The sequence below is a fragment of the Haematobia irritans genome, chromosome 3, assembly GCF_050003625.1.
Source record: "Haematobia irritans isolate KBUSLIRL chromosome 3, ASM5000362v1, whole genome shotgun sequence".
NCBI classification, from domain to species: Eukaryota; Metazoa; Arthropoda; class Insecta; order Diptera; family Muscidae; genus Haematobia; species Haematobia irritans.
Genome location: NC_134399.1, coordinates 50521091 through 50533374, shown reverse-complemented (window position 1 = coordinate 50533374; position 12284 = coordinate 50521091). Strand labels below are relative to the sequence as shown.

The following is a 12284-nucleotide window of genomic DNA, read 5'->3' as shown; positions in this document are numbered from 1 at the left end:
ATTATATTATATTATATTATATTATATTATATTATATTATATTATATTATATTATATTATATTATATTATATTATATTATATTATATTATATTATATTATATTATATTATATTATATTATATTATATTATATTATATTATATTATATTATATTATATTATATTATATTATATTATATTATATTATATTATATTATATTATATTATATTATATTATATTATATTATATTATATTATATTATATTATATTATATTATATTATATTATATTATATTATATTATATTATATTATATTATATTATATTATATTATATTATATTATATTATATTATATTATATTATATTATATTATATTATATTATATTATATTATATTATATTATATTATATTATATTATATTATATTATATTATATTATATTATATTATATTATATTATATTATATTATATTATATTATATTATATTATATTATATTATATTATATTATATTATATTATATTATATTATATTATATTATATTATATATTATATTATATTATATTATATTATATTATATTATATTATATTATATTATATTATATTATATTATATTATATTATATTATATTATATTATATTATATTATATTATATTATATTATATTATATTATATTATATTATATTATATTATATTATATATTATATTATATTATATTATATTATATTATATTATATTATATTATATTATATTATATTATATTATATTATATTATATTATATTATATTATATTATATTATATTATATTATATTATATTATATTATATTATATATATATTATATTATATTATATTATATTATATTATATTATATTATATTATATTATATTATATTATATTATATTATATTATATTATATTATATTATATTATATTATATTATATTATATTATATTATATTATATTATATTATATTATATTATATTATATTATATTATATTATATTATATTATATTATATTATATTATATTATATTATATTATATTATAGTAAATAATAATGCAGTTGACCGATAATTACATAATGAAATAGAATAAATAATGACATAATTAAGCATAAACATTAAGATAATTGAGCCTTTTGTTTAAATGAGTCAAAAACAAGTATAAACGGCCGTAAGTTCGGCCGGACCGAATCTTATGTACCCTCCACCATGGATTGCGTAGAAACTACTACGAAAGACTGTCATCCACAATCGAATTACTTGGGTTGTGGTATCTTAAATCGTTTTCTAAATTGTGAGTTAGTCCATACGTGGTATACATTAGACAAAAAAAGTATGTGTAGGTAAGTCTACAAATAATTACGAATCGATATGGACTTTTGCACGGTACGTAGGGAGCCAGAATTGAAATATGGGGGTCGCTTATATGGGGGCTATATACAATTATTGATATGGACCTATTTGTGTGATTGGTTCGATTTATCTGAGGGCTATATATAACTATAGACCGATATGGACCTAGTTAGGCATGGTTGCTGACGGCCATATACTAGCACAATGTACCAAATTTCAACTATATATGATTATGGACTGATATGGACCACTTTTGGCATGGTTGTTAAATATCATATACTACCACCACGTACAAAATTTCAACCAGATTGGATGAATTTTGCTTCTCCAAAAGGCACCGGAGGTCAAATCTGGGGATCGGTTTATATGGGTGCTATATATAATTATGGACTGATATGAACCAGTTCCTGCATGGTTGTTGGATACCATATACTAACATCACATACCAAATTTCAACGGAATCGGATGAATTTTGCTCTTCCAAGGGGCTCCGGAGGTCAAATCTGGGGATCGGTTTATATGGGGGCTATATATAATTATGGACCGATTTCGACCAATTTTTGCATGGGAGTTTGAGGCCATATATGAACACCACGTACCAAATTTCAACTGAATCAGATGAATTTTGGTCTTCCAAGAGGCTCCGGAGGTCAAATCTGGTGATCGGTTTATATGGGGGCTATATATAATTATGGACCGATGTGAACCAATTTTTGCATGGTTGTTAGAGACCATATACTAACACCATGTACCGAATTTCAGCCGGATCGGATGAAATTTGCTTTTCTTAGAGGCCTCGCAAGCCAAATCGGGGGATCGGTTTATATGGGGGCTATACGTAAAAGTGGACCCATATGGCCCATTTGCAATACCATCCGACCTACATCAATAAAAACTACTTGTGCCAAGTTTCAAGTCGATAGCTTGTTTCGTTCGGAAGTTAGCGTGATTTCAACAGACGGACGGACGGACGGACGGACGGACATGCTCAGATCGACTCAGAATTTCACCACGACCCAGAATATATATACTTTATGGGGTCTTAGAGCAATATTTCGATGTGTTACAAACGGAATGACAAAGTTAATATACCCCCCATCCTATGGTGGAGGGTATAATAATATAATATGTAAGAATAATTCTTGAGTTTTTCCGTTTAGAAATATTCTTCATAATAATCGTGTTTCAAATGTATAATCTTATCATACAAATATTGAATATATGCTGTATTAGGTATATCATAATTTAGTTTTCGAATTTAACTCACTGAAACAACTTAAATATATTTCTATTTTTATCATGAAATTAATTTAACTGCTTTAGATAGTTTTTTTTTTTTTTTGATGTTACATGTTTTGAACAACGTAATATTACACTGTATCAAAGTAGTGAACACTTTTAAAGTTAAGTGATATCAAAAGTAACGCTCGTTATCGCTAGCGCATTTAATTGTGTTTTGAAATGTCGTAGCTGCCATAATTATGTGCATAGCCGGCGAAATTACATATGTGTGTTAAATCGATTACAAATAATAAACAAAACAGCTCCTTTTTCGATAAGTGTATGTGTGTTTGTAAAAGAAAATAAAGGAATTAAAAGTTTGTGATAGTGCATTTCGTTGAAAAGCTTCATTAAATACAACAGGTCAGTCAATCATACAAAAACTAGAAATGATTACCAAGCGGCATCACAGGAGGCTGGTAAAATCGGAGAGGGAAAAATTTTTAAAATTAATGGATGGATCTCAAGCCGTTGTTAATAATAGTAAAAAGGAGCAGCCCACGAATTTGCCAGACAGGTGTCCAGAAGATTCCCTTGCGGCTTCATCTGTGATAAGCGATAACTCCGTTGAAGATAATTCCATGTCCGAGAATATCATTCCACAAGAAAGTGATGAGCTGTCTCTATCGGAAAAATTTTAAATGTGGTTTCTGAAGCACAAACCTACTGTGCAGTGTACCCGTAGTATTTTGAAGATTCTGAAAACGGATTTGGACGTTCCAGTATCAGTAAAAGGTTTACTGGGCAAAAAGGAAAAATGCAATAACCGCACCGTTTCTCCAGGAAAATATATGCACATATATTGGACTTAATTGACAGATATTAAAATTTGCACACAGCATTCTTTGTAGCATTTGTGAACTTGGGCTGGATATTGGAATTGACGGTTTATTCCTTTTTAAAAGTTGTTCACTCGAAGTGTGACCAATTCTTAGTCACGTAAAAAATATTAGAGATTCCCATGTATTCATGATTGGATATTATGTTGGGGAAAAAACACATGACATGAACATCATCGACATCGGCTGGAGTTATAAATTTGGGCAATGACCAAGAGTTACGCCCAATTAGTCGACCTGTAGACGGGTCGACAGGTGGCGACACTTTGACAAGTCGAACTTTTTCTAAGGTAACGACATCAAAAGCAGGCAATCCCTCACGAAAGAGATTCAAGGAACGCAGAAATTCTTGTTTATCCTAAAGAAGTTAGAATCAGTGGACCCAAGCGCGCTGTCGACTAAACAAAGCGGTTCCTTAAAATGGGCTCAAGGAATTCTTAAGGCTGGAAAAAGGGAACGATCGCCGGATGAGCTGCCATCCTCCAAAAGGCATCAAAGATCGTTTGCCTCAGTTGCTAAAGACAGCCTTGTGATGGCTATCATTAATAAAGGAGCATTGGACGGTATGGTTCCAAAGCAAAAATGGGGGGATATTGAGAATGCTCTGTCTGTCGTCTACTCATAGGTGCTGGAAAAGTTCCCCGGCCCAGATCCTCGACACCAAGAGGCTGGTTGGTATCAAGGACGATTTAAGCTAGTCGCATTTGAGGACCAGAGGTCTATAGAATGTTTTAAAGCTGCTCTGATACTAATTGGTGAAGTTTGGGAGGAGCTGCTCTAGAGTAGTCGAGAAGAAAGACACCGGCTAGACCTAGAGCACATGCGTGGATACCTGCAAATAGACTGAAACGATGCAATCCAGATCTTCCAACAACTGATTTGAAGGTTGGCCGTTTGGATGAAGTGGATGGACCAAGCAAAGTCCTAGGGCCGTGTATGTTATGGCTTTCATTATATCCAAATGAAGGTATATAAAAACGATCAGCTAAAGGATTCAGAAATGGAAAAGCCTCTGTCTGAATCAGAAGTAAGCGGATCTTCTTGCGAAGTGGAGGGAGATACCAAAGTTGAAGACATGGATAGACACCGTACATGAGAGGAGGTTTCTACTGCCTCAGAACTCACCAAAGTTAAACCTATGGTTATTGCGAGAGTCACCGAGATCTCTGAAGAGGACATTCTTGATGACTCGATTGAAGCGGCTGATGTGACGGTTGTTGAAAATCTCGATGGTCCTACGGATCCCCAGATAAATCTTAATCATTGTAAGGCTGCATGTGCTGCCTTAAAAGTTCTCCTGATGAAAGGGGACATAGACATAGTTCTTATTCAAGAGCCAGGGAGATGCCTCCATGTGCCGTTAAGACCTTAGTTGAGGAGTCACTGAAAACAAAGACGAAACTCATTATGGGATGCGATGCGAATGCGCATCATAGTATATGGGGAAGTAGTGATACTAATGCAAGGGGAGAGTCGCTAATAGAGTTTATTTTGCATACTAATATGGTAGTTTGCAACAAGGGAGATGCCCCAACCTTTGTCACTAAAAACAGGCAAGAAGTTTTGGACATCACCTTGGCCTCGCAAGAACTGAATGAAATGATATCTGAGTGGCAGGTTTTAAGTGATCACAGCTTCTCAGATCATTGCTAAATCAGTTTCAAATTTGATGTTCATACCACCAATACCATATTTCCGCCAAATGGTAGGAAAGCTGATTGGAATAGGTATAGGAAATCGTTCAATATGATGATTCCGGAAATAACAGAGACAAATATGAGAAATGTGCAAGATATCGAACACGCAGTGGAGGGGATTACTAAGGCCTTCAACATGTCACTGAAAGCTGCATTCCCTAGAGGGAAGCCCAGGGGGAAAAATCGACCACCATGGTGGTCTACGGAATTAAGTAATATGAGGAAATCCTGCAGGAAGCACTTTAACAAGGCAAAGTCCACCAGAGCCCCTGAGGATTGGGACGCTTACAAGAAGAATCTGAGAGGATACAAGCGAGAACTGAGAAAGGCTCAGCATAACTCTTGGAATGATTACTGGAGGAGTATTGAGAATACGTCCGAGGCTTCTAGACTACGGAAGGTTCTAGCATCCACCAACTCCGCTCCAGGTTTCATTAAAACATCGGAGGGCAATTGGACAACGTCCAGTGAGGAGACGCTGGAGGTACTATTGGACACACATTTTCCTGGAAATCAGACGGTTGAACCAGGTTCTGGCGGTGCCACAGTGGTTCAGCGGTCGTTTCCTATCGAGGAAATTGTATCGGAATCTAGAAAAAGATGGGCGGTAAATAGCTTTGGACCATTCAAATCCCCCGGACCTGATGGAATTACTCCGGCGGAGTTACAAGCAGTGACTGACAAAATTATCCACTGGTTGTCGGTGATATATAGGATGTATCAACTTATCATATATCCCAGGAAATTGGAGGGAAACAAAAGTCGTTTCCATACCTAAAGCGGGAAAAGCTTCTCACTCGAGTGCGAAGGATTTCCGACCAATCAGCTTATCCTCATTCATACTTAAGACTCTGGAGAGGATGATAGATATTTATCTTAGAACTAGCATCGATTCAAGTTTGTTCTCGAAACGACAGCATGCATACTCGAAGGGCAGGTCTACTGAGACCGCATTACATGAACTAGTCATCTTTATTTAAAGCTCACTATCTGTCAAAGAATACACAATCGTGGCGTTTCTAGACATCGAAGGGGCGTTCAATAATGTCCATCCGAGCTCGATATTATATGGACTGACAACTCTGAATGTTGATCCATGTATACTTAGGCTGTTAGACGATCTTGAAGAGACGTATTTCAGCCACACTAGGACAAGCAAACATACAAAGGTATGTGAACAAAGGCACTCCTCAAGGAGGAGTTCTATCACCTCTTCTTTGGAATGTTGATATAAATAACCTTCTGGTTCCCCTAGAAAAAGAAAGGATAAAAGTGGTGGCATAGAGGGCCCTCCCGATGACTGAGAAATGGCGAAAGACAATGGTCTTGGGGTAAATCCTGCAAAGACAGAACTAGTCATGTACTGCAAAGATCGCAAAACTCCCACTGTTAGGCCCATTTCCTTAGGGGGTATTGAAATTCCCTTTGGTGAGTGTGCAAAATACCTTGGCGTTATTTTGGACAGGAAGCTGAACTTTAAGCTTAATATCGAAGAAAGGGCGAGAAAAGCAACGCTAGCTTTGTACTCGTGCAAAAAGACAATAGGAAAAAAGTGGGGACTAAAAGCAAAAATCGTGCATTGGCTATACACGGCAGTGGTTAACTTGGCCGGCACTTCACCAGCCAACAAGTTTAGACAAAGTTCAGCGTATGGCGTGTTTGTGTATCTCAGGCGCATTCAGCAAGACAGGAACAAATTCCCTTAATGTCATGCTGCATCTATTGCCTTTAGACATTTTGACCAAACAGTCAGCTGCAACAACGGCTGTGCGGTTGCGCGAGATATCGCTGTGCGGTTGCGCGAGCTATCGCTGTGGTCAGAAATAACTTACGGTCACAGTTCGGCCCTCAAAATAATGCCAGATGTGCCTAACGTAGTGGATTACGCTTTGGCGAGTCCACTTTTCGACAAAAAGTTTGAGACTCTAATCCCCAACAGTGAGGCGTGGTGCACACAGACCCCGGGCAATAAAGAATATATAGATTTCTACACTGATGGCTCCAAATTGGATGGACAATGTGGGCATTAATATATACTCAGATAGTCAACCTGCAATAAAATCCTTGGACTCTGTGTTGCTCAACTCGAAAACGGCCATCGACTGCCGCAAATCTCTCAATGATATGGCTGAGCAGTACCATATTCACCTAATATGGGTGCCTGGCCATAAGAACATACTGCGAAGCGGATGAGTTGGCAAGGGACTACCTTACATATTCCAGGGGAACTATAATTTGTTGGTATTTCCCTGGTTACCTGCTAGGGATCTATAGTACAAACTAATAATCGATTTTTCGACATTTCGATTATTGACTTTTAATCAAAAAACGATTTTCGATTATTTTTACCAAAGAAAATTCGAGTATTCGATTTTTCATAATCGATTTTCATAGAAATAATGATTCTAAAAAATATTCGATTTTATGAAATCTATTTGTCTTTTTGTGAGTATTATTAACCATATTTGGCAAGAAAAGCAAAAAATTAGTGTTCCAGTCAAACATGTTAATTTTTAAATTTGTTTAAAAATTAAAATGTTCAATATAAAATTTTTAACATGTGCCAATCATTAATTTTTATTTCCCCAAATAATTACACTATAAATTCAAGGAAATTGAAAACACAAAGATTCATTTCCACCAATTTGATATTTTATTTAATAAAATCAGAATTTTTATTTTTCTAGTTCAAAATTTAAACTAAATTTTTGGTGGTCAAAATTAAAAATTAGTTGAAAATCGATTAATAATCGATTTCGACTGTTTTAGATTTTCATGTCAAAATTCGAATAATCGATTAATCGATTTTCGATTTATAGATCCCTACTACCTGCAAGCTCATGCTGCGTGAGAAGGCTGTTATGATGGCAAATGTTCGATGGGAGAATTGCAAGGGTTGTAACTACACCAAGCAAATATGGCCCCATTTAAACTTAAACCGCACACTAGATATGCTAGTGTTATCGAGACGTCAGATATCACTCCTGATATCTGCTACAACGGGTCGCTGCCTGATAGGCGATTTTGCAAAAACTATTGGCGCGAAGTATAATGACTATTGTATGAGCTGTCATGATGCGGAGGAAAAGGAATCAATTAAACACCTCTTGTGTGAGTGTCCTGCATTTTGTGTAAAGCGCAAGCAACTTTTAGGAGCATATAGCTTCAGATTACTGGCGGATCTGGAAAACGTTAACTTAAGCAGTCTGCTAATATTTTTGGAACAATCTGGTTGGTTCAACAAAGAAAAATAATCAAGAAGGTTCAGCGGTTAAAACTAGAAGTGCCCATATGTAATAGGTACTTTTAGTTAATGTGGTATCACAATGGACTGAATAGTCTAAGTGAGCCTGAATCTTAATCGGGCTGCCACTTTAACCTAACCTAACCTATGTTACCATTGTGACGATCTTTAATTTGCAACAAATATCCAATAAGAGAATAGGCCGCCATGGATTTAACGAAATTGGCTCTGGCAGCTTGAAATTCTTTAGAACTTTCATCCCCGTATTGATGTAAAAAGTACTCGTACAAACCAGAATCCGTTTGACGACCCAATTGATCACGAGATTTTGCATTGGGCACACATTCAATTACGCCACACTAAACATATTAAAAATAGGACCAATGTATTGAATTAACAATATAACAACCTGAAATACATACACCTGGCGCCGTGGTTACTACTCTATAAGGAAATAGGAAGAGATCCAATCCAACTTGCAAAAACTATTGGCGCGATTTTGCAAAAACTATTGGCGCGAAGTATAATCATGCCTGTTCTGAGTCACACCGCATTGTGCACCACACTATACACTTTCTACACACCACACACAAAGTTAGTTGTTCTGAGTCACACGTGTGAACACTTTTTTCAGACTTTTAATCGAAAAATGTTACAGCTGATTTTTTCTGCAAGCCATATTATTTGCAGACAGAAAATATAAACAAAACATATGTTGTCGGTATAAACATAAAAAATTAAAAGTAAGTGCGTAATTCAAAGCCATAAAATGCCTGCCGGTTTTTTGTTAGCAGTGAATAATATAAGGACAAGAGCAATTTATCAAGTACAAATAAGAAGGCGACAATTACATTACATTTTGATTTCTACCTTTGTTTTGATTTGTTTTTTTTTCTATCCCTCCTCAATGTTACTCATGAACAAACGATCGCCGTGTCGTTCTCGTTTTTGTTTTTGACGGTGGAGAAGTTTTTATTTTGGTTTTGGTCAAACAGTTTTTAACATCCATACATTAAAGGAAATTTAATTATAGTGGGCATAATTAACTATTCTGTTAAGGTTTTTCTCATTTGTATTGCTTAAATATTTACAATAATATTGCAAACAAATTTTCTATCGTGGCGGACTCCATGTGCAGAAAGATATTGGCGGCGTTAGTTTTTTTTAATTTGCTCAGTGATTTGTGCACCAAGAACACTTTGCAGAATTGAAGATGCCATATTTTTCATGCAAAACATAAAAATACATAAAATTCACTTTTCTTAGCCCATTGATTTTGTAAAAGTTATAATTTAATTACCTTATATTTTCAAAAAGACCTTTGATTTATTTAGGAAAGCGGATAGTATTCACAAAAATCCAAGATAATTTTGCTTAAAACTTTTTTGTGTTAACTGTTAAAAATTGTGGCAACATTATACTTTCGAACACACCGAAAATCAGCTGATTAAAACAACCCCAAAATTTATGCACCAATCAGAGGAAATTTCGGTTCAAATTTTAGATGGATTTTTAAAATCGTGGTTTCTGCCATACATAAGTGACTTTCCCAAAAAAATTTGCAAATATTTATAAAAAACATATTAAAGTTTCAGAATCTGTTATTTATTTGTTATAAAAACTTCTAACTTTGCATACGATGGCTGTACACTAAGCCTACACAAAAGAAATGTTCGTGTACATTTTTCAGGTCTATGACGGTGTATAGTGTTGGCCAGAGAACACCTTTTAGTGTGACACCACACGAAAATTGTACATGTGTGTACCAGAACAGACACGAATGTCTATTGTATGAGCTGTCATGATGCGGAGAAAAAGGAATCAATTAAACACCTCTTGTGTGAATGTCCTGCATTTTGTGTAAAGCGCAAGCAACTTTTAGGAGCATATAGCTTCAGATTACTGGCGGATCTGGAAAACGTTAACTTAAGCAGTCTGCTAATATTTTTGGAACAATCTGGTTGGTTCAACAAAGGAAAATAATCGAGAAGGTTCAGCGCTTTTAGTTACTGTGGTATCACAATGGACTGAATAGTCTAAGTGAGTCTGAATCTTAATCGGGCTGCCACTTTAACCTAAAATTTTCCACATTTTCCTTCGTGTTCACATTTTTGTTTTTTGAGTGTATGAATGAGAACGCTATTTGCGCATAGGATTTTTGCCTTTGCTCATCTACGTACATTTTTTGGATATCTTAATTAAATTATTCACACATTACGTGTAAAAATTAAGTACGTATAATGTACTTATCACGCAAATTTTTTTCGTTTCAAATTTTAGAGACGAACATTTCAAAATTTCCTGGATGGTGCTAAGCCCACCAGAGAAATTTCCCAGCTTCACCAATGCCTATCACTAATTACATTAGTGGTTTTAGCACAGTTTCGGAAGCAGCATAAATAAATTGTGATTTTTGTGTTGGGAACAATTAATAACACTAACATTCTTCCATAAAATACCGTTATTTAGAAGAATTTTTCATTTTTGAAAAATTTCCTTGTTAGTACTAGCAACGAAACCGTAAAAATCTTTTTGTTTTACCTTCAAAAATCCAGCAAAAATCCAACTATCACAACAATATTCACCCAAAGAAATTTGTTAGTAGGAATAGCAGAGTCCGCTGAAAAAGGGAAAGCAGTAACTGTTTGCTGAAATAGCAAACATTGTCTGCTATTTTTAAGCTCGATTAGACTAAAACATATTTTAGTTTGGCTGAAACAAATAAAAATGTCAACTTATGAGCTGTCATAACACAATATTTTATGAATATCTATATCATATTAGCAGGTTGGCTAATAAGTCCCCGGTCTAACAAAGAAAAACACATTTTTTGTCAAAATTCGTTTTTATTATTCAACATAGTTCCCTTCAAGAGCGATATAACGATTAAACGACCTTCCAATTTTTTGATACCATTTTGGTAGTACTCCTTCGGTTTTGCCTCAAAATATGCCTCAGTTTCGGCGATCACCTCTTCATTGCATCCAAATATTTTCCCTGCGAGCATCCTTTTGAGGTCTGAGAACAAGAAAAAGTCGCTGGGGCCAGATCTGGAGAATACGGTGGGTGGAGAAGCAATTCGAAGCCCAATTCATGAATTTTTGCCATCGTTCTCAATGACTTGTAGCACGGTGCGTTGTCTTGGTGGAACACTTTTTTCTTCTTCATATGGTCCCGTTTTGCCGCGATTTCGACCTTCAAACGCTCCAATAACCCCATATAATAGTCACTGTTGATGGTTTTTCCCTTCTCAAGATAATCGATAAAAATTATTCCATGCGCATCCCAAAAAACAGAGGCCATTACTTTGCCAGCGGACTTTTGAGTCTTTCCACGCTTCGGAGACGGTTCACCAGTCGCTGTCCACTCAGCCGACTGTCGATTGGACTCAGGAGTGTAGTGATGGAGCCATGTTTCATCCATTGTCACATATCGACGGAAAAACTAGGGTGTATTACGAGTTAACAGCTGCAAACACCGCTCAGAATCATCAACACGTTGTTGTTTTTGGTCAAATGTGAGTTCGCGCGGCACCCATTTTGCACAGAGCTTCCGTATATTCAAATATTGATGAATGATATGACCAACACGTTCCTTTGATATCTTTAAGGCCTCTGCTATCTCGATCAACTTCATTTTCCGGTCATTCAAAATCATTTTGTGGATTTTTCTATGTTTTCGTCGGTAACCACCTCTTTCGGGCGTCCACTGCGTTCACCGTCCTCCGTGCTTATTTCACCACGCTTGAATTTTGCATACCAATCAATTATTGTTGATTTCCCTGGGGCAGAGTCCGGAAACTCATTATCAAGACAAGTTTTTGCTTCCACCGTATTTTTTCCCTTCAGAAAACAGTATTTTATCAAAACACGAAATGTCTTTTTTTCTCCATTT

General features: G+C 35.2%; 2 protein-coding genes across 2 annotated transcripts in view; both read right to left on the bottom strand.

Moving 5' to 3' along the window:
* The window catches only part of Pi4KIIIalpha (phosphatidylinositol 4-kinase III alpha), a 103307-nt gene that overhangs the window by 22677 nt on the left and 68346 nt on the right, over nucleotides 1–12284 (bottom strand). The window lies entirely within an intron of this gene.
* LOC142228896 (putative phosphatidylinositol 4-kinase alpha-like protein P2) lies at nucleotides 8531–8944 on the bottom strand. The gene is made up of 3 exons (XM_075299425.1): nucleotides 8924–8944; nucleotides 8813–8875; nucleotides 8531–8749 (listed from the first exon to the last, which is right to left on the bottom strand). Exons 1-3 carry the CDS (start codon nucleotides 8942–8944, stop codon nucleotides 8531–8533), a joined length of 303 nt encoding a protein of 100 aa, XP_075155540.1.